This window comes from Natator depressus, chromosome 22, assembly GCF_965152275.1.
Source record: "Natator depressus isolate rNatDep1 chromosome 22, rNatDep2.hap1, whole genome shotgun sequence".
NCBI lineage: Eukaryota > Metazoa > Chordata > Testudines > Cheloniidae > Natator > Natator depressus.
Window position 1 is genome coordinate 14025192 of NC_134255.1, and position 27514 is coordinate 14052705.

The 27514-nt window shown below is 45.6% G+C and overlaps 1 protein-coding gene across 3 annotated transcripts; it reads left to right on the top strand.

Annotated features, from left to right (window-relative positions):
* The first annotated feature begins 968 nt into the window (after positions 1–968).
* On the top strand, positions 969–26918 carry HOATZ (HOATZ cilia and flagella associated protein). 3 transcript variants are annotated; one of them, XR_012636038.1, is made up of 7 exons: positions 969–1158; positions 6170–6208; positions 7133–7194; positions 17349–17414; positions 19415–19467; positions 24544–24804; positions 26779–26918. XR_012636038.1 is itself a non-coding variant. In XM_074936700.1 (6 exons), the coding sequence occupies exons 1-6, from the start codon at positions 987–989 to the stop codon at positions 24599–24601; spliced, it is 450 nt and encodes a 149-aa protein (XP_074792801.1). In that variant the 5' UTR covers positions 969–986; the 3' UTR covers positions 24602–25051. The 3 variants fall into 3 exon arrangements, 2 of the variants coding, with proteins under 2 accessions (XP_074792801.1, XP_074792802.1); XM_074936700.1 differs by lacking the exon at positions 26779–26918 and having other exon boundaries at positions 24544–25051; XM_074936701.1 differs by lacking the exons at positions 7133–7194; positions 19415–19467; positions 24544–24804; positions 26779–26918 and having other exon boundaries at positions 17349–17408.
* The last annotated feature ends 596 nt before the right edge of the window (positions 26919–27514 follow it).

Sequence of the window (27514 nt, forward strand, 5' to 3'; positions counted from 1 at the left end):
TCTCATGGTATAGTTCATGGTTCTCAGCCAGGGGTACATGTACCCCGTGGGGTACGCAGAGGTCTTCCAGGGGTTACATCAGCTCATCTAGATATTTGCCTAGTTTTACAACAGGCTCCATAAAAAGCAGTCGCGAAGTCATTACAAATTAAAATTTCAGAGACAATGACTTGTTTACACTGCTCTATATACTATACCGAAATGTAAGTACAATATTTATATTCCAATTGATTTATAATTATCCCGTGAAAATAGATCTAAAGCTTTAATTCTAGCAGTAATATTCCCATTGGGCCACATCACATGTGACAAACACCTGCACTCCCGTAATGCGTCCAGGTCAGCAGTGCCCTCTGATGGTTACTGTCCGTGCCAGATACCCTATGCGGTGCAATATCACCAACTGGCTCCAGAACTGAGGGCAGCACGTCCGAGAAGAACAAACAGGGTTCCGGGTCAAGTGTTGCACTGGGGGAGATGGGCAAATCAGTGCTGCTTTTTGCTGGTGCTGGATTAATGCACAGATGCAGCGGGGCCCAGCCCTTCAAAGTCAATTATTTAAACAAAAAGCTGAAAACCAGGCCCCGATTCACCCTTGGCCTGCCCACGGGGTACCCCCCCACAGCAGGGGCGGGTGGGTGGGTGTGAAATGCGACCTGGCTACCTTGGAAGGTGCAAATGAGAACACGAGGTAACACGGGCCCCACGGTTTTAGACGAGGAATGTCTCTGACAGCACCGCTTTTATGTGAACTCATGTGGGAAACTGCCCGGCCCCTCGGCCCGAGCACTCAGCGCGGCGAGCTCTTGACCGAAGGTCCCGCTCGGGTGGCGTTGGGCCGGGCAAGCCGCTGTGGGGCGGGGGCAGCGACCCCGCCCGCCCGGCCGCCTGCTTCTTCCCCGCAGGCCGGGCCCGGCGTTGCCCGGGGAGCCTGGGCCGACCCCACCCGCTCGGGCCGGGCCGGGCCGCGGCGGCTCTCGGGCTCCATGGAGACGGCGCGGGGCCCCGCCGCCTCCCTCCCGCGGGCCGGGCGGCTGGTCTTCGCCGGCTCCGCCGAGCGCGACGTGGCCTTTGCCAAAGCCTTCTGGGACTCGGTGACCCTGCGGCCCCCGCTGGAGTCCTGCCTGGGCCGCGGGGGGCCGCGGCCTCGAGAGACCCGTGAGAGACCCCCTCTTCTCTCTCCCCCCCTCCAGCGCTGCGGGGAGACCCCCTCCCCCCGCATTCCCCCCTTCTCTCTCCCCCCCCCCGCGCTGCGGGGAGACCCCCTCCCCCCGCATTCCCCCCCTTCTCTCTCCCCCCCCCCCAGCGCTGCGGGGAGACCCCCTCCCCCCGCATTCCCCCCCTCTTCTCTCTCCCCCCCCCCCAGCGCTGCGGGGAGACCCCCTCCCCCCGCATTCCCCCCCTTCTCTCTCCCCCGCCCCCCAGCGCTGCGGGGAGACCCCCTCCCCCCGCATTCCCCCCCTTCTCTCTCCCCCGCCCCCCAGCGCTGCGGGGAGACCCCCTCCCCCCGCATTCCCCCCCTTCTCTCTCCCCCGCCCCCCAGCGCTGCGGGGAGACCCCCTCCCCCCGCATTCCCCCCCTTCTCTCTCCCCCGCCCCCCAGCTCTGCGGGGAGACCCCCTCCCCCCGCATTCCCCCCCTTCTCTCTCCCCCGCCCCCCAGCGCTGTGGGGAGACCCCCTCCCCCCGCATTCCCCCCCTTCTCTCTCCCCCGCCCCCCAGCGCTGCGGGGAGACCCCCTCCCCCCGCATTCCCCCCCTTCTCTCTCCCCCGCCCCCCAGCGCTGCGGGGAGACCCCCTCCCCCCGCATTCCCCCCCTTCTCTCTCCCCCGCCCCCCAGCGCTGCGGGGAGACCCCCTCCCCCCGCATTCCCCCCCTTCTCTCTCCCCCGCCCCCCAGCTCTGCGGGGAGACCCCCTCCCCCCGCATTCCCCCCCTTCTCTCTCCCCCCCCCCCCAGCGCTGCGGGGAGACCCCCTCCCCCCGCATTCCCCCCTTCTCTCTCCCCCGCCCCCCAGCGCTGCGGGGAGACCCCCTCCCCCCGCATTCCCCCCCTTCTCTCTCCCCCGCCCCCCAGCGCTGCGGGGAGACCCCCTCCCCCCGCATTCCCCCCCTTCTCTCTTCCCCCCCCAGCACTGCGGGGAGACCCCCTCCCCCCGCATTCCCCCCCTTCTCTCTTCCCCCCCCAGCACTGCGGGGAGACCCCCTCCCCCCGCATTCCCCCCCTCTTCTCTCTCCCCCCCCCCCAGCGCTGCGGGGAGACCCCCTCCCCCCGCATTCCCCCCCTTCTCTCTCTCCCCCCCCCAGCGCTGCGGGGAGACCCCCTCCCCCCGCATTCCCCCCCTTCTCTCTCTCCCCCCCCCAGCGCTGCGGGGAGACCCCCTCCCCCCCGCATTCCCCCCCTTCTCTCTCTCCCCCCCCAGCGCTGCGGGGAGACCCCCTCCCCCCGCATTCCCCCCCTTCTCTCTCCCCCCCCTCCAGCGCTGCGGGGAGACCCCCTCCCCCCGCATTCCCCCCCTTCTCTCTCCCCCCCCTCCAGCGCTGCGGGGAGACCCCCTCCCCCGCATTCCCCCCCTTCTCTCTCTCCCCCCCCCAGCGCTGCGGGGAGACCCCCTCCCCCCGCATTCCCCCCCTTCTCTCCCTCCCTCTGCAGCGCTGCGGGGAGACCCCCTCCCCCTGCATTCCCCCCCTTCTCTCTCCCCCCCCTCCAGTGCTGCGGGGAGACCCCCTCCCCCGCATTCCCCCCCTTCTCTCTCCCCCCCCCAGCGCTGCGGGGAGACCCCCTCCCCCGCATTCCCCCCCTTCTCTCTCCCCCCCCCAGCGCTGCGGGGAGACCCCCTCCCCCCGCATTCCCCCCCTTCTCTCCCTCCCTCCGCAGCGCTGCGGGGAGACCCCCTCCCCCCGCATTCCCCCCCTTCTCTCTCCCCCCCCTCCAGCGCTGCGGGGAGACCCCCTCCCCCCGCATTCCCCCCCTTCTCTCTCCCCCCCCTCCAGCGCTGCGGGGAGACCCCCTCCCCCGCATTCCCCCCCTTCTCTCTTCCCCCCCCCCCAGCGCTGCGGGGAGACCCCCTCCCCCGCATTCCCCCCCTTCTCTCTTCCCCCCCCCCAGCGCTGCGGGGAGACCCCCTCCCCCCGCATTCCCCCCCTTCTCTCCCTCCCTCCGCAGCGCTGCGGGGAGACCCCCTCCCCCCGCATTCCCCCCCTTCTCTCTCCCCCCCCTCCAGCGCTGCGGGGAGACCCCCTCCCCCCGCATTCCCCCCCTTCTCTCTCCCCCCCCTCCAGCGCTGCGGGGAGACCCCCTCCCCCGCATTCCCCCCCTTCTCTCTCTCCCCCCCCCAGCGCTGCGGGGAGACCCCCTCCCCCCGCATTCCCCCCCTTCTCTCCCTCCCTCCGCAGCGCTGCGGGGAGACCCCCTCCCCCTGCATTCCCCCCCTTCTCTCTCCCCCCCCTCCAGCGCTGCGGGGAGACCCCCTCCCCCCGCATTCCCCCCCTTCTCTCTCCCCCCCCCAGCGCTGCGGGGAGACCCCCTCCCCCCGCATTCCCCCCCTTCTCTCCCTCCCTCCGCAGCGCTGCGGGGAGACCCCCTCCCCCCGCATTCCCCCCCTTCTCTCCCTCCCTCCGCAGCGCTGCGGGGAGACCCCCTCCCCCCGCATTCCCCCCCTTCTCTCTCCCCCCCCTCCAGCGCTGCGGGGAGACCCCCTCCCCCCGCATTCCCCCCCTTCTCTCTCCCCCCCCTCCAGCGCTGCGGGGAGACCCCCTCCCCCCGCATTCCCCCCCTTCTCTCCCTCCCTCCGCAGCGCTGCGGGGAGACCCCCTCCCCCTGCATTCCCCCCCTTCTCTCTCCCCCCCCTCCAGCGCTGCGGGGAGACCCCCTCCCCCCGCATTCCCCCCCTTCTCTCTCCCCCCCCTCCAGCGCTGCGGGGAGACCCCCTCCCCCGCATTCCCCCCCTTCTCTCTCCCCCCCCCAGCGCTGCGGGGAGACCCCCTCCCCCGCATTCCCCCCCTTCTCTCTTCCCCCCCAGCGCTGCGGGGAGACCCCCTCCCCCCGCATTCCCCCCCTTCTCTCCCTCCCTCCGCAGCGCTGCGGGGAGACCCCCTCCCCCCGCATTCCCCCCCTTCTCTCTCCCCCCCCTCCAGCGCTGCGGGGAGACCCCCTCCCCCCGCATTCCCCCCCTTCTCTCTCCCCCCCCTCCAGCGCTGCGGGGAGACCCCCTCCCCCGCATTCCCCCCCTTCTCTCTCTCCCCCCCCCAGCGCTGCGGGGAGACCCCCTCCCCCCGCATTCCCCCCCTTCTCTCCCTCCCTCCGCAGCGCTGCGGGGAGACCCCCTCCCCCCGCATTCCCCCCCTTCTCTCTCCCCCCCCTCCAGCGCTGCGGGGAGACCCCCTCCCCCCGCATTCCCCCCCTTCTCTCTCCCCCCCCCAGCGCTGCGGGGAGACCCCCTCCCCCCGCATTCCCCCCCTTCTCTCCCTCCCTCCGCAGCGCTGCGGGGAGACCCCCTCCCCCCGCATTCCCCCCCTTCTCTCCCTCCCTCCGCAGCGCTGCGGGGAGACCCCCTCCCCCCGCATTCCCCCCCTTCTCTCCCTCCCTCCGCAGCGCTGCGGGGAGACCCCCTCCCCCCGCATTCCCCCCCTTCTCTCTCCCCCCCCTCCAGCGCTGCGGGGAGACCCCCTCCCCCCGCATTCCCCCCCTTCTCTCTCCCCCCCCTCCAGCGCTGCGGGGAGACCCCCTCCCCCGCATTCCCCCCCTTCTCTCTCTCCCCCCCCCAGCGCTGCGGGGAGACCCCCTCCCCCCGCATTCCCCCCCTTCTCTCCCTCCCTCCGCAGCGCTGCGGGGAGACCCCCTCCCCCTGCATTCCCCCCCTTCTCTCTCCCCCCCCTCCAGCGCTGCGGGGAGACCCCCTCCCCCCGCATTCCCCCCCTTCTCTCCCTCCCTCCGCAGCGCTGCGGGGAGACCCCCTCCCCCCGCATTCCCCCCCTTCTCTCCCTCCCTCCGCAGCGCTGCGGGGAGACCCCCTCCCCCCGCATTCCCCCCCTTCTCTCTCCCCCCCCTCCAGCGCTGCGGGGAGACCCCCTCCCCCCGCATTCCCCCCCTTCTCTCTCCCCCCCCTCCAGCGCTGCGGGGAGACCCCCTCCCCCCGCATTCCCCCCCTTCTCTCTCCCCCCCCTCCAGCGCTGCGGGGAGACCCCCTCCCCCCGCATTCCCCCCATTCTCTCTCCCCCCCCTCCAGCGCTGCGGGGAGACCCCCTCCCCCGCATTCCCCCCCTTCTCTCTCCCCCCCCCAGCGCTGCGGGGAGACCCCCTCCCCCCGCATTCCCCCCCTTCTCTCCCTCCCTCCGCAGCGCTGCGGGGAGACCCCCTCCCCCCGCATTCCCCCCCTTTTCTCCCCCCTGCACTGGGGTGTGTGAGTGATCCTCATGTCCTTCCCCTTGCCCCCTATCTTGTAGGAGTGACCCCCCATTCCTCCCCAGTAGTGGGTGGGGTGACTCCACCTTAAGACTGTTTATTTCCTATCTCCCCAGGGCTGCCTTGAGAGCCCCCAGCCTCTGCTCCAAAAGCCAGCTGTATTTTAGCTATGCCCTCCCACCCCCCACTTGCCCTGCATGTATCTGTGGTATGACCCCCCCTATAAAAAAACCTCTTCTGTGCTGGTTTAGAACCCAAATCCCCTCTCCCAGCCTGCATGTATTGGGTGTGTATGATATGCCTTTGCTTCACAGGCACTGGAGATTCGAGGTGTTGGCCCAAGCCAAGGCCTAAAGTCAGGTTTCATTGGATGCAGATGAGCTGCCCCATTCCAGTCAATGTAAATACTTGTATGATTAAGGTTAGGCATGGGTGTAGGTGTTGACAGGATCAGGCGCCTGCTTTGGTTACTGGACGAGGTTGAAAGTAATGTTTTGGGGTGTTTTTGAAAAGTTCCTTATGCAGTGGTGCAAACTCCAGTGTGGACATTTGTGTTTTGGTTTAAAATGGTTGTATTTTCATTTAATTACACATATTTTTGATTGCCTTGAACTAAGCTTGGTTAGTGAAATCAGTGTCTGCATGGTTTTTTCTACTGCTTCAACTAAACTTGTTTAAAATCACCCCTGTACTTAAACCGTATCATGCTGTGTGTTGACAAGGCTAAAGTGATCTTTTATTTCTTCTTTATGTGGTTTTTGTTTTTTAGAGAGAAATATTGCTTTCCAGATTCCACCAGGCAATAACAGTGAGTATAAAATAACAAGTGCTCTCGTGTTGCTAAACCCTTGACATCTTGGGGTGTTTTGTGTGTGTGGGGCGGGGTGTGTGTGTGAGTGTGGAAATTTAGCCAGGAAGTGGCTTATAGGGGCTGAGTCACAGGAGACTGCCCTCTCCCCAATTAGTGGCAAGAGTAAGATGGTCCAGTGGTTAGAGTGCTGTCCTTGAACTCCAGAGACCTGGGTTCAATTTCCTACTCTGCCACAGACATCCAGCGTGACCTCGGGCAAGTCACTTTATCTCACTGTGTCTTAGTTTCCCATCTGTAACCTGGGGATAATAACACTGCCCTGCCTCACAAGGATGTTGTGAGGATACTGTGTTAAGGACCATGAGGAGCTCAGGTAATGGGGGCCAGATTCCCAGGAGTCTTACCAAGAGCTCTGTAGCCAGATATTATAGCTTGATCCTGTGAACGCTTTCACAACTTTAAGGGTATGAGCAATTGTGGTGAAAACAATGGGGCTACTTTTGTGCTTAGAGGTAAACTTATGCTTGTTTCAGGATTGTGGCCATAAGCCCCATTTCAACTGGGTAGTTGAGTACTCCCATTGACTTCAGGTTAGGCACATCCTTAAGTATGTTTCTGAATAGGGGCCTGTGTTAGGATTTACTACTTCAACTCAGTTTCCAAAATGTGAAATCAAAGGAAACTTACCAGGCTTGTGAATTAGTTCACAGTTCTGCAAAGATGCCTGTCACTTCTATTGTTACTGGCCAAACTGCATTTCCATAATGATGCTGTAACCATGACTGAGAACAAGTCAAGTCTCAGATTTCCGTATCACATGCCATTTGTATAGGTCTTAGTGCTTGCTATTCTGAATCCTTATTCAAAAGCTTGTCTAGCACTAATTTTCTATGTAGCCTGTGACTCTCTTATTTTATTTAGAGAGTGAACAGATAATCCTGGAAGCTCAGAAAGCTGAAGAAAAAGAAAAATATTTTCAGAAGGTAGGATCTACTGAATAAAAGATTCTGGGGTGTGCCTAGTGCAAATTTTTTATATTTTATTTATATGTATGTATGTATGTTGAAATACATAAATGTGCATAATACATAATATGCACACAGAATAAAGTCTAGACTGGTTATTTATTTTTATATATCTATAGATATACATACATACATTCCCAGTGCTTTAATAGGGCAGATTTACAAATCTGAAAACAATTATGAGCCAAATCAGCTGGGAGGAAGAACTTCATCCGAAAAATGTGAATGATGATTGGGAATCAGTTAAGATCGCCTTATTAGGTGCCTAGAAATTCACAATCAAGGAAGAAGTCTATACTGGTTTTTTAAAAAAAAAAGACATCGTTTAGAGGGGAAGTGAAGGAAGCCATAAAAAAGGACAAATAGAAGGGTAAGTTGATCATAATAAATGTAGGAAATGGGTAAAGGAAACCTAGGGACTGAAGGAGAAATATATGATCACCAGAGTTAAGGACAATAAGAAGGAATTTAAGTATATTGAAGAAAAAGAATCTTGACAATGGTATTGGGCCATTACTATATGGAAATGGTAGAATTATCGATAATAATGCAGGAAAGGTAGATGTGTTGAATAAGTATTTTTGTTCTGTTCTGTATCTGGGGAAAAACAGATGATATAGTCTCATTATATGGTGCTTCTAACACTTCCCATTCCACTAATACCTCTGGAGGATGTTAAACAAGCTACTGAAATTAGAGCTTTTTAAAGCAGCAGGTACAGATAACCTGTGTACTAGAGTTTTTTAAAAGAGCTGTCTGAGTAGCTCACTGGACCATTAATGTTGGTTGTTCTGTTTGGTGGGTTTTTGTTTGTTTTGTTTTTTAAATTAAGTCTTGGATCACTGGGGAAGTTCCAGAAGACTGGAAGGAAGCTAATGTGTCAATTTTTTAAAAAGGGTAAACAGGATGACCTGGGAAATTTTAGGCCTCTTAGCTTGACATCAATCCTGGGCAAGATGACAGAGTGACTGATATGGGACTTGATTAATCAAGAAGGAATAAAGGGTCATGTAATATACTGCATATCAGCATGGGTTGATGGAAAACGGATCCTGTCAAACTAACCTGAACTCATTATTTTTAGTGAAATTACAAATTTGGTTGATCAAGGTAGTAGTGTTGACCTAATATAGTTAGACTTCTGTAAGGCATTTGACTTGGTACCACACACAATTATATTTAAAAAAAAAAAAAAGATACAAAGTTCAAGTGGCACATTAAATTGATTAAAAACTGGCTAACTGGCAGATCTCAAAATGTAATTATAAATGGGGAATCATTATCCAGTGGATGCATTTCCAGTGAGTTCCTGCAGGATTTAGTTCTTGACCCTATGCTATTTAATAGTTTTATCAATGACCGAAAAGAGAGCATAAAATCATCACTGATAAAGTTTGCTGATGACCCAAAAATTGGTTGGGGTGGGGGGAGTGGTAAATAGTGAAGCGGACAAATCACTGATTCAGGGCTATCTGGATCACTTGGTAAACAGGGTGCAAGCAAACAATATGTGTGAATGTAAATGTCCCAAGTTCGCACTAACGGCAGGACTTCGTTAGTTCAATCTCAGGACCTATAAGTCTCTGCCTGCAGCATCCACATGAGGGAGTTATATCACAGTGCTTTGGTGTGCACTGCTGTTCGCTCCCCCTTAGTCTGAACTGCAGTACAGTGTAACCTTGCCCTTAATTGTTGGAGAAACAGCTTTAAGCAACTTGGGTAATAAACTGCAGTGGAATGTTCTGGTGATTTCTCAAAATGGTGGTGGTTCAGTTAGTTCCAATAGGCCAAGTAAGGCACTGTCATCACTAGGGCCAATGGGGGTCTGTGTTAAATCCCCAGGCAGTGGTCGTAGCACTCCAGTTACTAGCTAGCATTATATTAGCCTACAACTATCTTCTAGACCAGAGTAAAAACACCAAGATAACTTTAGTGACAATGTAGGGCTTATCTCTTCTTCTAATAAAAGCTTGAGGTGAAAGATAGGTGAAGCAATTGTGTTCATCCTAACCAAACTAATGTGTGCATGAGGATGGACTACTGTGGAAAGGGATCTGAGGGTCATAGTGGATCACAAGCTAAATGAGTCAATGGTGTAAAACTGCGCAAAAAAAAAAAAAAAAAAGCAGACCTCATTCTTGGATGTATTAGTAGGAATGTTGTAAGCAAGACACAAGAAGTAACTCTTCTGCTCTACTCCGTGCTGATTAGGCCTCAACTGGAGTATTGTGTCCAGTTCTGGGTGCCACATTTCAGGAGAGATGTGGGCAAATTGGTGAAAGTCCAGAGTAGAGCAACAAAAAGTGATTAAAGGTCTAGAAAACATGACATATGAGAGAAGATTAAAAAGTTTGGTTTGTTTAGTCTGGAGAAGAGAAGACTGAGGGTGGAGGGACCATGATAACAGTTTTCAAGTACATAAAAGGTTGTGAGGAGGAGGAGGGAGAAAAATTGTTCTAGTTAACCTCTGAGGTTAGGACAAGAGGCAATGGGCTTAAATTGCAGCAAGGGTGGTTTAGGTTGGACTTTAGAAAAACTTCCTAACTGTCTGGTTAGTTAAGCACTGGAATAAGTTGCCTAGAGAGGTTATGGAATTTCAGTCATCGGAGATTTTTAAGAGCAGGTTGGGCAGACACCTGTCAGGAATAGTCTAGATAATGGTCCTGCATTGAGTGTAGGCTACTGGACTAGAAGACCTCTCAAGGTCCTTTCCAGTCCTATGATCCTATGAAAAACCCATGGCAATCCTGAAGAGCAGTTTCTCTTCCTGTATATGTTGGTACATAGTGTTGCACAGTTACATTAGATAAATATGGTTTGAAGTCCATTTGGAGCCATAAAACAAATCTGCTTTTTAGTAGTGCCTCTTAGAAAGGCTTTTTATCTGGTTATCCCTTTAACGAAGGAATTGGGATAATGAAATTGCATTTTAAATCTGGAGGACAGCTAGTACTTTTATTAAAAACATAAAATTGAAAATAATGAAGGAACTTAAACAGCAGAAAGTGCGAGTTGTTTATCTGATTGAAAAAGGAGATAATTATCCTACTGCAGCAAAACCATAGTCTCAGTAAGGACTGATTTGGTTTTTTTTGTAATATTAACATCAAACATTTAACTCCTTGTAGCTGAAGTCGACTTAAGAAAAAAGCATAAATTGCAAAGTTGGAGTGGCATTTATAAATTTATTAATATAATTTCTGAAAGTTGTTACATGTTTGCTTTAACATGCTGCTTGTGACTTCTCCTTTTTTAAAAAAAAAAAAATTGTTGCCAAGCTGATAATAGCACAACTCTGGGACATACAAAGGTTTCTACAATGGAAAGCAAGTAGATTATATAGAATATTCTGTATATAATGCACAATGGGTTGTTTGCAGAATGCACATTGCCATGGTGTACAAAACACTAAAATAATCAGGACACTAAATATTAAGACTACACCAAAACATAAGGGTGAATCCTTCCGCTTGTTTGCTTGGTGCAAAGGGGTGGCAGATGGGCTTAAACAGCAAGCTGGGCATTCCCCTGGCATAGGGAAATATCCAGGTGGTAAAAAGCCAACACATCTAACTCTGTACCACCTACTCCTGGCTGCCTTGCTCCAGTGATCCCTACCTGCCTAACAGTCCTTCCAGGGTCATCCCCAACTGGTGGAACTTAGAGCAACCGTAAGGCTGCTCCAAGTTGTGCTGTAGAATGGAGTTGGGTCCATGATGTCCCAATATCAGGTGGGTGGAAAGGTGGCATATTGTCACTTATGCTCCCTTACCCACCTGAGATCTGGTATTTCTAAGAATTTAGCTAGCCCATAGTATTTACAGAGAATTAATCAATTCAAGGGGACCATTTTTTTTTAAAGGCCAAAAGTATTGCATCCACTTTCAAAATTAAATTCCGAGCATATTAACATTTGAGTGCAGGTCCAAGTGTGGGGTTTACTTATTTCTCCTTGTTGTTATGCAGCATGTTGATTTAACAATTTTATATACAGGGTTTCTGCAAATTAATGCAAGTTTGGGGTGGTGGTGGTGGTTAGGAATATGGGAATTGCCATGCTGGATCTGATCATTGGTCTGTCTATTCCCTTATTCTGTCTCTGGCAGTAGTCAATACAGATGCATCATCTGAGGAAAATCTGAGAAATCCGTAGTAGATGATTATGTAATAACTTGCCCATGGGGAATGTTTCTGCCTAACCCCTGTCAGTTAGTAGTTGTCTTATACCTTGAAGCATGAAAGGTTATATCCCAGCTGTATTTTTAGACTGTCCTAAATCAAGAAGCCTTTGCCTAATTCACTTCAAATTTTGTAGGCAAATTCTAGCTCCAGCCCAAGCCCAAACATCTGCACCGCTATTTTTAGCGCTGTAGCGTGAGTCTGTATCTGTAGACCTGGGCTCTGAGACTCGCAGCACGGGGGTTCTGCTTGCCATGTCGCTGTACCCTTAAGGCTTTAGAGGTCAAAACCAACACCTCCAATATCTGCCTGCAAACCAGCATGGAGCCAATGCAGCTCATGGAGCAATGTGTGGTAGGCTGGAGATGAGGTATACCATTCAACAAGCCAGTAGAACTGTTTGTTGGGAGGGTTGGGGCTATTAATCACTATCTCAGCGCTGCAAGAATAAATATGAAAGACTGTAATGGTTTCTCATGCAATGTGCATCTACAGGCTGCATTCACTATTGAAATTTTTGAACCAAAACTTTTACTGGCCCCCCCCCCCCCAAAAAAGGCAGATTCAGGTCATCTGAAACATTTTTGCGACTTTGTTGAATTTTCCAGATGACTTGTTTGTTTTTCAGCTGTAAAAAAAAAAAGAAAAGAAAAAAGTCACATCTGTCTTGATTCTGTTTTATTCTTCCAAACAACTTGTTTTGAGATTTCCTTCCATTTAATTTTAAAAATGGAAAACTTAAAAATAAGGTCAAAATCCAAACCAAATGTTTCATTCAATCCCAAACCAAGGTTTTTGACTCTTAAGTTTGCTAACAATTTCAGAAATATTCATTTTTGGGTGGATCTGATTTTTCCCTTCTTTCTCTCCCCTCCCCCCCTCTGGAATTGCCAGAAAACATTTGCACAGCTCTATTGCAGACCTCTCTTTGTTTGACCGATTTTGACTCTCAGACCATAATGGCTCCTTTGATTGTATTGTCCCTAATCAGGTAGGAGGTTTTGAGACATGCTGTGTGCTGTTCATGTGCTGACATACCTGTGTATGGTTAAAATGCCTTAGTAAAGAAGAGAATCTAATGTGCATTTAAAATTTTTATTTCATATTCTGGACTAATCTCATGACAAACAAAGTCTATTTGGTGGTTGTTTTGAATGACAAAAGTAAAGTTTTGAAGAATTGGATATAAGATTTGTAGCTTGTTTTTTGTTGTTGTTTTTTTTTTTTTTAATTTAAAAGAACACTTCATCCATGAGACTAGTCAATAATAGACTTTACTGTTGTTTAAAAGATCATGCATTTAGGAAAAAGCTTGTTTGGCTGATTGTGAGCTCCTTGGGGCCTGGACTGACTTTTATTATGTGTTTTGTACAGCACCTAGCACAATGGGGCCCTGTTTGCATTCAGGCCCTTTTGGTCCTAGTGGAATACAAATTAACAATTATGACCCTTAAAATCCTCAAATTTTTTTAATCTGTTCAAATAACATTTTTTGAATGTAGGAAGACACTAGGATTTACATGATTCAGTCTTGTTAACTCAGCTACTGTTCTTGAAAAGTATCCAGATACCTGTCACACTTCTCTCTCACACATACATACACAGTTAGCATATAATGACTGACACCCCATTGTACTTTTGCTTTCTAGATACTGAAGCATTCAATAGAAGTAAGCTTTTTTTTGCATTTACCAACAATACAGATGGTAAATTAGTACAGTACTGCATATGTTCACTATGGATCCAATTAATAGGAAGCTAGCTCAAAAGCAAATAACATTCAATATTATGATAAAGTTGCTAGCTTTACTTTAGTAAAATGTTTGGGGGTGGGGGTTTTGGAAAAGCTTATCTTTTAGGCCTGGGAAGCAGGCCAGGTGAAAGCAATCAGCAGTAGGTGTGTAAAGGTGCTGAGGTCTGCAGCTCTTTCTTGCAACTCGGCAATCCTCCTCTTTCCAGTTAATAACCTGGTAATGCGTTTAATCTATTAGCATGCATTAGGCTTACCTTTTGAAAATTGGATTAACAGGGCAGTGTAGTCCTTTTCAGTGAATATTCAGTTCATTTTCTAAAAATTCGGCAACTAGATGAAATCAAGATAGTGCAGCTTTGCACATCCTACAGCTGTACGTGCAGTTGAGAAATGTTAATGAGCAAATTATACAACTGCAAGATCAAGTACTAGCCTCCAATAAATCCAGGGATATGAACAGAATAAAACTACCATTTTAAATTATTAGACAAAGGTAAAATTTTCCTTTCAAATCCACCTGATAGATCTTGATTTGGATGTAATGTTCTTTCTGGGTGGGGAGGCGTCTCATTGGAAGAACAAAATATGGAAGGTGAGATCGGCAGTGCGGATCTGAGAAGAGAATTTTTCCCTAAGTAAGGTATAAAGTAAGAATTTTCAAAAAAGCATCAAGTCAAGATATAACCATTACACTGTAATTTCACAAACTCACAGTGAAATGCATTCATTGAAAAAGGTTGTTTTAATTAGCCAGTTAATTTTAATGAAACTGGAGTAATGTGCACAAAAACATAGCTGGTGTATATTTTTTAAACATTTATTACACTGGACTAGTATGTAATTCAGATAATAATCTAAAAACACTAGAAATAAATGATTACCTAAGAAATTACAAGCACTGCAGGTCTAAGGGAGTCAGTCTAAGTGTGCCTAACATCAGGTAACCTAGCCTGCCTGAATATATTCAGACATATTGATATGCAATGCTTTTTAGACTGGTCACTTCCTCTCCTTCAATCTTGGTCTCAGACTGCTGTCTTCCACCTCATCTCTGAATTAGTGCTGTAGGTCTGAATGTGACCATTGGATACTTTGATAGTGGTGTAGATCACATCAAGAATTTATTCACCTAGAGTACAGAGCATCATGGCTGGCAAACGCATTGAAGATAACTTGAGGGCCTGGAAGAGACTTTCGCAAGGTGGAGTTAATGAAGTGTCAGGACACTGCCCTCCTTCCAGTTGGCATTATTGCTGATTTGGCAGTCAAACCTGGCCTGATTGTGACAAGGTACAGAGGCCCAGCACATAATGGGATTACAAGGAGAGCCAAGGTTCCCTAGTTATCACATGGATCATCTGGGTTACTAAAGCAAAGGAGAAGCTGCAGCAACCTGGGGGAAAGGGTTTGCCCTTTCCCCAGTTTTGTGTAAAGGCTGGGGTAGCCATTGCTCACCGCCTTTTTCTTTTATAGCCACACCTCCCCATATCTTCCATGTGATAGCTCAGAACTGAGCTCTCCTTGTAACCTCTGACACGCTGGGCCATTGTGCCTTGTCCCAGCATGTTCAGGTTTGACTGCCAAACTTGAACAGGGTTGGCTTCCTCTTGTTTTTAATATTTGTGTTCATAAAGCCACCCCGGCAGAAAGGGAATTGAACTCAAATAGCATCTGGGGTTTTCTTTCACCTTCCCTGGCTGGTGTATATCAATACAATCCCTTTTTTGTGTACTGAGGTATAGATTCGTCCCCCTCTTTTTTACAGCCTCACATATTTTGCTTTCCTTTCTAGTAAAGGAAAATAAATAGTAAAATGTAAGTTCAGACTCCAGAATAATGTCTAGGTGTTATATTAGGGCATCCGCACCCCAAAATGGACTAGTTTTTAGTCTTGGATCTCTTCCTACCGGCCGTATTTTTAAAAAGAACTGTTCCATAAATCAATGGTAACGTTTTTGGCTAGGTTTAAAGTTGGTTAAAATTTGAAGTGGTTTGTTGAACAAGTGACTTTTTTCAAGGGCTGGAAATTTCATAAGCAGAAAGCTCAAACTGTGCAGAGGAAATTGTGGTCAGACAAAAGAATCCGAGCTGGCTTCAGGAGTTTTCTTTCGGTAGCTGGGTATTAATATACTGGCAGAGGCTATTGGTCTGTCTTCATTGCTGTTAACTCTGTCTTTTACTTGGCTGTTGCTCCCTAACCCCTACTGGCCACAGACAACAACCCACTTGCCCAAGTTTAGAAGTGCTTTTAAACCCAAGCTTGTTGGCCCGGGTGGGGCTGTGGGTTAAAACCCAGGTGCTGCTCTCACTTGGGCTGGTAAACCACCGACTTTGCAATGGGTGACTAAAGCACTCTTGTGCTGATAGTCCTTCAGTGCTTTCCCACAATTTCCCCTGTGTGCCTAGAAGGACAGACAAGTTCTACCACACCTAACTGAGAAAAATCAGAGTGGCTCAGCTCGCTGCGGCACGAAGAGCAATAGAGGTGCCCCCAGAAGTCACAGTGATAGGCACAGGGGAGCACAGCACCAGTAGCTCAAGTACGGCTTTGCAGTGTGGCTGCTCATGCCTGGGCTAGGCTAACTAAGGGTGGTTGGCCCCTGGGTTACCTTTGCAGCGAAGATGTACCCTAAATGATTCCTTAAGGAATGTTGAGCATCCTCTTCCCTCTCTTGCAGGAATCCTTTGTCTCCTTTTACTTCCCTGTGATAGGTACTAACATATTCCTGTGTTTAAACCATAAATCAACATTGAGCATCTTGGTTTTGCTGATTAAGCATCTCCAGTGCTGCTTATTCCTATTTTTCCTTACCCTGCTCCAATAGCTAGATCTTCTATTTTGTTTTTTCCTGAAAAATGCCTTGCTCTATCTAGCATTAGCTGCTTGGGTAACAGAAAGCAATTTCTGATTCATTGTGCTTTTACTAGTGATTAGAGACTGTAGGTGAAATTTTGGTCTGTTTAATATTCAGATACTTACAATTCCCTGTGAGTCTCCGCTCTGGTATTGGAAGAAACGGGGAATGACATGGGCACTGAATAAAGAGGTTTTCAAATCAGATTTTACTTCCTTAGTTTTGTACACATTGGGTTTTAACCCAAAAGGAGTTATGAAGTGAGAACTCTTTGGTGTTAGTCACATTCTGTAATTTGTTATTCTCTGGCATCGGTGGTGGAGATTTCCCAGAATACTTATTGGAATGCTGTTTCATAACAAATTACTAGGAGTGTCTCAGCACAGTTTAATATGCTTTTTACCCAGCTTAAACAATTTCTACTCTTCCCGCCCCACCACCTCTGTAGCTTGAAAGTCTGTTCTTCATTTCCAGCAAGCAAAAAGCATTTGATTATTGTGTGTTAGAAGTATTTTGATTTATATGGGTGCCTGGAAATCCAAGTATTAAACTGGTCTGAGTAGAAATTGTTGCACTGTTCATCATGAAATCGTTCTGCTTTGCAGCTGGTATTTTAGAGAGGGAATGGTTTTAACAAGTTCTGGGACATGAACTTATCTTTTTACAGTTCAGAAGAACCAAGACTGTTAATGAAAAATAAGCAAAAAGTATTTGCATGTTTCACTACTCTGGATGAAATCATGGGCCCATGGAAGTCACTGGGAGATTTACCTTGACATCAATGGAGCCAGGATTTCACCCTCTGACTTTTTAAAACATTGCCTTAGTGGGAGAGAATTGCTTGCACCAAAGAAGTAGTGTCACAATAAAAGGTGTCTTCTGCCTTGGATGTGATCCTGTCACATCTTTCAAGCTACACAGGTTTGATGTGGGTTATTTTGGATGGGAGACCAAAATAATCCTTATTTTGCAGTTTTGAAGAGACACAGGGAGTATTGTTTGCTAACTTTTGTTTGTAAATGTGTTTACTTCACCACTTGGAGTGGTTCATCCTGGATCAAGACACAGATGGCTTTCTTCATATATCCCTACATCATTCTAGGAACAGAAAACTCTCAGTATTTTAAGATCAGACTTTCTGGATCATGGAAAAATGCTGTGAAATAACTGCTTAGTTGACAAAGTATCTCCTAATGTACTTGTTACATATTTATTCTAGCTCTGTGCTCCATTAAGAAATCAAATGTTTATTGTGAAGCTGTAAGATGCAGATGAGTTTAAATTAATTTCTCTGGACTTAAAATGGTAAATATGTTTTCTCTCAGGCCATGAGGAGGGATGAAATACTTGCTTTACTGTGGAAACAAAGAGAAGAGAGGATTACAGTAAGGGTGGTTATTTTTCATATTCATCTTTAACATGTCTATCTCAAGAGCAGTCCTTCCTTGGCACTTCTTATAATACAGCAGGTACCAGGAAACAACATACTCTAGTGAGGGGATACTGATATAATTGGAGATTATCTAGTCTGAGAATAGTCTTGGAAAACAGATGCACTTTAGTATGAATGTTAATGACCTTTGGGAAAAGGAAGTAAAATATGTCCTCTTCCCCTTATAATCCAAAAGACAGTGGGAAGAGGAAATTGGTACCGTATATACATATACACACACACATATGGTCAAGGGGTTACTTGGCCAGATCTTGGGGCTGGGGTTAATCTTTGTCAGACAATTATATTTCTTATACCTAGGTGCCCAGGTTCCATTCTTTTTGAGGCATCCTGGTAGAAGAGGGTCTTCAGGAGGGATTTAAATGTGCTTTTGCTCAGGAAGGATGTTTCGGGCATTAGGGGTAGCATGGAAGAAGGCATGGAGATGCTTGTGAGAGAAGCAGATGGTGTTGAGGCTCACATTGCTGACAGGGAGGCAATAGGAAAAGAGACAAGGATGGGTAAGTGCTAGGCCTAGGAGGCCTGGAAGAGAGCTTGGATTTGGAAGGCAGAATCTAGGGGAGGGATTTATGAAGGGGGTGATATTGTCAGGTCAGTGAGCGAGGAAGATGATCTTGGCAGCAGCGTTTTGTTATAGTTGTTTGGCTACTAATAATGAAACTGAAATGAAATATAAAACAAAGATAAAATACAATATTAAACTTAAACAAGGATGAGTCACAGAAGCAACACTTCAGTTCGTTTTAATACAACCACATTTCACAAAGTAGTTAAATTTCTCAATTAATTTAGCTAGACTAATCTTTACAGCCTGTCAGTTTTATTTTTAATTAATTTTATTTTTCATTATCTGTTGGCTTTCCCACTATGACACCCGATTACCAGAGATTTATATGGGAACCATAAAACTGGCCATAGTTTTGGCATATGTTATCACACTAGGATCCTTTTTATAAACCAATTTTCTGAGGGTGGGAAATCCCTTTAGCTTTTTTCTTACAAGTAGCATAAACTAGATTTATTGATTTGGAAAGCTTTTGTGTGGATTAGCCAGATATTTAGGAGAAACAGAAGGAACTGGAACAAGAGGGTTTTTTCTGTATGACTAAAGAATTCTCTTCCTACAGAAAGAAAAGGAGTACTTGTGGCACCTTAGAGACTAACACATTTATTTGATCATAAGCTTTCGTGAGTTACATTTCTTTTTGCGAATACAGACTAACATGGCTGCTACTCTGAAATCTTCCTACAGAGGTGATTGATGTATGAGTTCAGAAGCCATATAAGACCAAAATTTCTTCTGCTGAAGAGCCATGCATCCTGATTGTTAAATACAGTGACATTCTAGCACAGAAGAGCAAAACTGCAGATTTTAGGCAGATAAATGTAATGATTTAATGTAACAAAACAGTGACTTAGAAAGTAAGGTGTCATAAAAGTCTTTCATAGATGAAATCTTCATCTTAGGAGTAAAATGGTTTTAAGAGTAGAAGAGTCCTTTTTCTTCTCTCATTTATTTCAGGATTGTAAAGTGGTTCAAAGTAAGTACTTCCTTTTCACAAAGTTCATTAAAATCCAGGATAATGCATATCTGTGTTACAAGACAATTTCCAAATTCAGTCAGTTAAAACTAAGCTTGCCACAAGGGACTGATCAAAATGACATTTCATACATATAAGAGCGGAATTGCTACAAGTATGTATCAGAAGGTGTCTGTTAATGAGGATCTCTTCATCTACTGCTTTTTGCTTTGTTTTGTATGAATAAATCATATATGCTAGAATAATCAGACTAGCTATGGTAGTGATTTACAAAAGCATCTGATCTGCCTGTTGATATTGTATTTCTGTGATTGTATAATGCAGTCTTTCAGAATGAGCAAACTAAATTTAGAATGAATGAAAACAAATTCTAAATAATCTTTCTTTTGTTTCTTAGAAAGAACAGATTTCTTGTCTGCATAAACCAAAGACCAAAACACATCAAGTAAGGTAATGTAACTGCTTATTATAAGGCTATTATTCTGTCCCAGCAATATTGCTCTGATTTAAAGTCTGTTCGCATTATAAAGTCCTGCTTTTGTGGGTTGATCGCTCTGCCACAGAAATGTTCTCTGGGCCATAATGTTTTCCAATAATTTTTACTGTTTTTGAAAAAGAGATAATCAGATTTCTCACACTCACATTTTAGAGAATCAGAGGCTAGTGAAGAGAAAAGCCCTTTTAAATTGACCATGTACCCAAGTGTTTGTGAGACTGGAAATGAAGGGCTAGATCCTGAAAATGGATCTTCCTGGAGGCATCCCTACATCATTGCAGAGCCACATTGAAGCCTTGGAGGCTCTGTGCCCATGCAGATAGTTCAAGATCTAGCCCTAAAACTGGAGCATTTTAAGAATATTTGAAGACTTTTGCAAAGGTGAGGGATGAAATGCCCTAAAGAGAATTTCTGCTGTGGATAGGATACTGGATTAAATTAACCAATCCAAAAGTGCGATTCCTCAACTTGGTGAGAATTGTGACCAACCTCATGACTGAGGTTGCTGAGGATCTGATTTTTCATTCTGCTGAACAGCTTCCTCTCTGGCCCTGGAATGTAATCTCCCGAGTGATATCGGTACTCTTTTTTTTCCCATTGTGAGCGAGCATCTGTATAAACAAACAGGAGCCAGAAAATATCAGATAGGGAGTGGGTGATTTAATCTACTGTGTGAGCAGAAGCTTAAGTTTAAGGTCACATTACTGTTCCTTTCAGAAACCAACAATTGATGAAGGTTAGAAAACTCCCACAACTGAACTTTGTCAGCAGGTTTTGGTTAGAGAGGGCTATCAGACAGGAACAGAAAATATAAAAATCTGTCTTTGTAAAAGGAAATCTCATTTAATTAGATAAAAAAGCAGTTTAAACCTGACCTTGTATACAAAAGATGCTGCTAAATTAAAGATGAAATATCAGGTCCTTTTACACGATTGTGCGGTTGTTTCTTTTTTGTCCGTCCATTAATATGTTTTCACTGTGTATAGAGAAATAATAAAGAATTTGCTTTTACCTATCCACCCATCCCTGTCCACCCCAAATATTCTGAAATCCCCACAGGGCCAACATATACAATCTTAGGTGCAATTTATTTTCTGATACATGTCCACACACTCAAGGTAGAGTTGAGATAGCTGTGAACAGTAAAAGCATTGCGTCTTGTAGTACAACACACGCTGCACCTGTGTATCCCTTTCTACAAGAGAATTTCACAGCATCAGTCAATAAGGGCTCACTTACTGATGTAACTAAAAAGAAAAGGAGTACTAGTGGCACCTTAGAGACGAACCAATTTATTTGAGCATAAGCTTTCGTGAGCTACAGCATTCGATGAAGTGAGCTGTAGCTCACGAAAGCTTATGCTCAAATAAATTGGTTTGTCTCTAAGGTGCCACTAGTACTCCTTTTCTTTTTGCGAATACAGACTAACATGGCTGCTACTCTGAAACCTGATGTAACTAAAACACTTTCACTAAAAGCCCAAAGGAATTCAATTGGGAGAATTCTGAGGTCACTGTATGTGAACATTGGAAAGCTTTCAGCCTAAAGGTACAAAGTGCAGTGCTCTTACACTGCAGATGGGAGTCTTACCATTTCCTCCAGGCTGTCCTATATCTATAGAGTACTAAGAGGAACCATGGGTATTTCACATTCTCACACAGTATATTTTATTCTCTCATGTAATATTCGTGCTCTGTTTCTGTGGTTTGGGGGCATTCTCATTGATAGTCCCTGCCCTGAGGAATTTACAGTCTTCTTTGTTCTGTTTGTATAGTGCCTAGTACAATGGGCTCCTAGGCACTACCACAGTACAAATGATAAATAATAGCAGTTGCCTATTCTCCTTTCCTGATGCCAGAAAATGTAATGTTGCTCTGAAAAGCTGGTGTTCCTGTGGAACATGCTCACATCAGCAGTTCCAAAATGCATTTTGATCCATGTTTGTTAGGCAGCACTCAACCAGTTCAAGAAAATAGCTGCATTTTCTACAGCGTTGTCCTTTATTTCTAAAACCCATCTTAAAAATCTCATCTGTGGAAAAGCTGACCTGGTATCTCACAATCCTTGATTCAGCAATTTCTCCCTTTTAATGAGTTTTAGATAATTCAAATGAAAGCATTTTTCTCAGACAGCTGATTAGGCCCCACAGAGAGAACTGAAGTTTAATTCAGCTTATTACCATATAAAACCTTTTAAAAAAACATTTGCTTTAACTCTGCCTTCAAACAGAACATTGAGCTACAGAGTATATTTTTTTAAGCAAACTCACCCAGAGTGGAAGCGATAGTCGTATCATAGTCTAGATTCATATCGTGGTCTAGATAATACTTGTCCTGCCATGAGTGCAGGGGACTGGATTAGATGACCTCTGGAGGTCTCTTACAGAATCAATCATAGAACTGGATTTCATTAGAATACTTGTAAATTTACAAGTTTTCTAATGCTTGTCACTAAGAAATGATCATATCAATTTCACTAATATCTTTTAAAACATTTATAGTCTTTATTGGCTGAGATGATTCCTGTTTCCAGTGATAGCTCAGATGTACAGTGGAAGATATTTCCTATTTCCAGGGAGCTATGCAATGTCTAAATCCTACTAATCTTCCTTGGGCAGAATTCACTCTTTTCCTGAGTCTTTCTGCCTTTAGTGATATCTTTAAAGTGAATCTCCTTTCTCCCGCTCTGTTTGCCCCCATGCTGACCTCCTCAGCTCCCATGCTTGGTCTGTCTGTATTTATATAGCCTTTCACCTTCAAGTATTTAAAAATAGAAATCCGCCTCTCTTGCTTCTAGCCAGTAGGGGAAATAGTTTGAATAGTTCTTCCTGGACTGCTTTTTGTTTTTGCGTAAATAAGAGCTTGTTGACACATAAGTTGTACTGCTTAATTACACTGCTTTAACTATAGCAGTACAAGCCTCCTCGTGTGAATGTAGTTGTACCAATATAACGGTGCTTAGAGCAGTGTAGCTAATTCCCGTACTGGAAGGGGAAAAAGTTGTATCAGTATAAGGCATCCCTATCCTGGTATAACTGCATCCATTTTAGGATTGTACTGGTCTATAATTATTTCAGTTTACAAAAAACAAACAAACAACCCACTCACCCTTAACCAATATAGTTGTACTGGTGCAAAATATGTGTGTCTATTCAGTCTTATATCTTTAGCAATTTTGTGCATGTGTCCATCTGTAGAGCTTATCAAAGGAAAGCCAAGTCAGAGAGCAAACTCAATGTAGTGTGGACCATAGTTATTCTTTCTTGCATGAGATATTAAGGCTGGACTCTAGATAGACTGTGAAAGTTCTGCCTACCATGCTCCTGAGCCTTCCCCGTTAATCAGTTGTTTCATGATTCCAGTGAGGTGTAGATGTGATTGCTAAGGGAGAAGGGATTTCTCAGGTTCAGTTGCATGGAGAGGTTTAAATATCAGAACAGTGAACTGGAATTGGAGTCTGCAGTCAGTTGTCATCATCTCTAGGTTGGTCACTGACCCCTTCTGTCTAGGCTTGCTTCTCTTCCTCTTTCACAGGCACCTCTTCCTGGACGCCCTCCCACTTGCTGAATCTAAATGTGGCAATACCTGAACTTCTCACATTTCCTGTGAATCCCTTTCTCCATCACTGCTGAGAACTCCACTGTTCTCCCTGTCACTCAGGCTCATAACCCTGGAGTTATATCTAGATTGTAAAATTTTCAGGGTAGAGACCACATGCTTTTAAAATCTCTGTAAAACACCATGTAAAGATGTGGTGCTCTAGGGAGTTAATAATTATACAAAAGAAGTGCAAGAAAAAGATATTAAACCAACATGCGTTGGACATAAACTCCTGAACACCTTTAACACTCTGCCATGGGCTTAGGCATTGCAAAACACATTGTACTCATGCAAAAGGAAAAGAAGTACTTGTGGCACCTTAGAGACTAACAAATTTATTTGAGCATTAGCTTTCGTGAGCTACAGCTCACTTCATCAGATGAAGTGAGCTGTAGCTCACGAAAGCTTATGCTCAAATAAATTTGAGCTGTAGCTCACGAAAGCTTATGCTCAAATAAATTGGTTAGTCTCTAAGGTGCCACAAGTACTCCTTTTCTTTTTGCGAATACAGACTAACACGGCTGCTACTCTGAAACATTGTACTGATGATCACCCATCAATGCTATTCTAAGACACTCTAATAGTGCTGCCATCCCAGTGCACAACGGTTAGATAGAATTACGCTAACATTGTTTAAACAGAGAATTGTCTTGAGTTTTGATGGTATTAGCTACCCATAATGTTTTATTTTTCATGCTGATACAGAAAACATAACAAACTTGATGTTGTTTTCTACAGGGTATGAAAATGTAACTGCATACCCAGAGTCCAAGGGTTGGATCCTCAAAAGAGCCTAACTTATTTAGGAGCACATCTTCTATTGACTTTCAACAGACTTGTGCTTCTAAAGATGCATAGGCATTTTGAAATTCCATCATTTGGTTCCAAAAGTTAAAATAATTGCATGTAGGCCCAATCCTGCAAAGATTCATACATATGCCTCACTTTATGCAGTGAGTAGTCTCATTGGGACTATGCATTGTGGGTTAAGGGAAGCCTCTGTGTTTAGTCATTGCAGGACCAGGATCATAGTAATTAACAACTCTGTGCCGCCCCCCCCCCCCCAACAAGTGAACGTTTTTGGTCTAGATCGGTGGTTCTAAACCTATTTACCATTGCGGGCCACAAATGCAACTCTGTTATATAGACTGCATCCACACAATGCAAACCTCTAGGGGCCTGAGGATGTCACATGGGCCGCAGCTGTGTGCTGGTTGAGAACTACTGGTCTAGAGCTTGGCAAAATATCTGAAGCTGAAAATATTATGAATTAAACTGAACATTGGAAGCATTTACTCTGCAAAACTGGATAAAGAGGCAAAATGTGTGGCGGTGGCCTCAAGCAGTCAGCATAAAACCTGAAACTAAAGTACGGGAACTGCTTCACCCATTTGTGTACTGTAGCTGACCTGGTTCTGTTCTTTCCAACAGGGCAAAGATATCCGATTCTGAAACTGAGGATCAAGAAACAGTAAAAGCCCTTGAATAGTTTGATTAAGTTGACTGACTTGGAGATTAAAGTCTTTGTCTCTTCACTTCAGAATGACATCCTGCTAACAGGCCTATTCTGCTTTGGAATTTAAGCCACATACATTCCTGCCTTCATTACATTTCTAGTTCTTCCTGTTGAGACACGGGATACTCTGCCAAAAGTTATGGATGCACTTGATGGAGCAGCTCTTCAATCTATCTGTAAATGTCTTTGTACTTTGTTTGGGTAAAAGTCAAAGCAATAAATGTTTAATCCAAATAAATGGATTTTTAATGGCAATTATTTTATTTACTTTGGAAATTAATTATGCTATGTCTGTTTATGGTATCATGATTTTACAAATGCTAGTTCTATTTTGGTTTTTTTAATCAGCCTCATGTTTTTCCTTTGTCTTGGCTCTCTTCCACCAAACTAAACACAGTGATAACTGTGTATCTGATCAAATAGGGCGGCTGCATAGGTTAATTGTTTGTGATTGTACTATAATATAATAAATTTTACTGGCCTTCCTATCATAGAGACTATACATCTCTCTCTAAGGCTCATTATCTCTCCTAATACGAGGAAAATATAATCCTTACTGAGCTTTATTCCCAATGATTCAGAACTATGTTCTAACTGAATTTAGTGCATAAATTCATTGAGATTGCAAACGCTTGTTACACTAGTTTTGCATTTTGCTCTTCTGTGACAGCGCAATATGTCTCTCTGAATTTTCTCTTGCTCTGCTGCAATGTTTCTTTTGGTAGCTGACACTGATGCACAGCAAGACCAATTCACAAAGGGCTTGATTCCCTCCCTTGTTCTGTGTGTGCAGGAAATGAAAGTGCTAGTTGCAGTGAGATCTTTTTGGAGATTGTAGGCATAAAAAAAGAGTGGAAATACTGCACAAAAATGTCAATAAAACATTTTGTAGGGTGGGAACTAGAGGCATTGCCAGTATCTACATTCCCTGTTCTAGAAGGGGATGTTTTCAGTCTCCTGTCACTTGCAAGGGAAGGCAGGTTTTTATAACTTCCTCAGACTCTGTACTGTGAATTAGTCAGCATTGCTTTGCATCACTTTCAGGAGACACACACATTTTGTACTCTGGCTCACATAATATGCATCTCACTCAAAACACCAGCTTTGTCCAGCCATCAGTCTTCATTGCTATTATCAAATCTGACCAACCTCTCTTGGCTTTTGAAATATTAATGCTAAATTTTAATGTAGCCAGTGCTTGAATAGGAGAGCAGAAGGGGAAAAACCCTGTAGGTGCAGTTGGTGATAATGGTGGAGTTGGAAGTACTTTTCCCTCTGAAACACTACTCAGTGAGTCTCCTACCAGAGCAATAGAGGTACCATCTTTTGGATGTGCCATTAAAAAGTAAGGCCCAGCAATGCCTGGTCAAAAAAGATCCTATGCCCCATTTTGCAGAAGTAAGGGGTATTAGCCCTAAAATTTCAGCCAAATAACAAAATAAAGAAGAGGGTGATACTCTCATACTACAGTAATGGATATGGTGTAAAACCTGAATCCACTAGAACTGATTTGAACTGAAAATGATACACACCTATAACAAAAACGTGGCTAGAAAGAAATGAAAAGGATCTGACAGGGGCAGAGACAGTGTTGGGTCATTTGGTTAGTGACTTATTGTGACATTCTTGGGGTGGTCAGGACTGCATTGTGTTTAACTGGGTGTCAGCTCCCTGACACCACTAGCCTGTTATTGGCATAGCCCAATCTCCTGTGGGCTATGCCCGCCCTTTACTTTTCCCTCCAGGTTAACAATAAGTGTACCTCAGTCTCCAAGCTCCTTTGGAGCATTCCCCTGTCATATCCAGCCTCTTCTATATTGAACACTCAAAGAATTACCAGCTCAGCTGTTCCCAAATGGACAGTATACACACCAGAATTATATCTTTGTAGAACACACAGTACTTGGATATATTTGTCATGAAAACAAGAATAAGTTTAACAAAACAGAGATGCAAAGATGTAAGGTTATTGGTGGGAAAAAATGGTTAACTATCAAACAAATCAATACACATTTTCTAGAGACTAAACAATCTAACCTCCTGTCTAAAGCAGTCTTATCTCACACATAGCCTTTTGCAGTGTTTCCAGCCAAGGCTGGTTATGATCCCATTTTTCATTAATGTAAATGTGCCATCTGTTTACTTCCTAGGTGCAGGATAACAGGGTGTTTTCCTTGTCCACCCAGCTATAGTGCAGTAAACCTGAAGTGCACCCCCTGATAATGCTATTTTCCCTCTGCTGCTGTTCTCTTCCTGTTGAATCTCACAATCCTTCTTCTGTGTTTTGTTCCTGCTGATGATTGTGAACAGGACAATGCTCAGTGTACATTTCAACAGATAAATGGATAAATTTATTTGAGTGGATAGAAAACCAGTTTTCGCCTCTGCTGATTAGCACCTTGGTACAAACTGTAAGAACATATTTCCAGTAATATATATCCTTCCATAGTAGCAGTGCATACATTTTATGATGATATTCATAACCAATGTGAAACCAGCTTTCCTTTGACACATTACATGACATTTTTTTGGTACACCAGAATCAGGATTTTCTTGTAACCTCCTTATCAGTTGACATTGAGAGATTTGGAGGTCACATTTATCCAAGGGATTTTAATTCTTTGGAGCTTTGCTAGCCAGATTCTAAATGCTATAACTCTTCTGAATTCTGATGGACTTGTAAACTGAATAGGTCTGGCAAATTTCATCAGCACTAAATTCACTTAATGTAAAGGAAAATAAAAGTTTGTTTAAGCAGATGCTGGGTAAGGAGAAGGAGCACGGGGCTAACACTGTCACAAGGACTGCATAATTAGTTAACAGAATTGTCTAACACATTTTTAAAATACTGAAGACTAAGATCTGTTGCAAGACAAATTATATGAG

Bases quoted from the DNA above. Each gene is read 5' to 3' on its own strand.
- HOATZ (XM_074936700.1), top strand. From the start codon at position 987: ATGGAGACGGCGCGGGGCCCCGCCGCCTCCCTCCCGCGGGCCGGGCGG. The intron at 1,159-6,169 runs GTGAGAGACCCC...TTTGTTTTTTAG, and splicing joins GCCGCGGCCTCGAGAGACCC to AGAGAAATATTGCTTTCCAG. The intron at 7,195-17,348 runs GTAGGATCTACT...GTTTTCTCTCAG, and splicing joins AAGAAAAATATTTTCAGAAG to GCCATGAGGAGGGATGAAAT.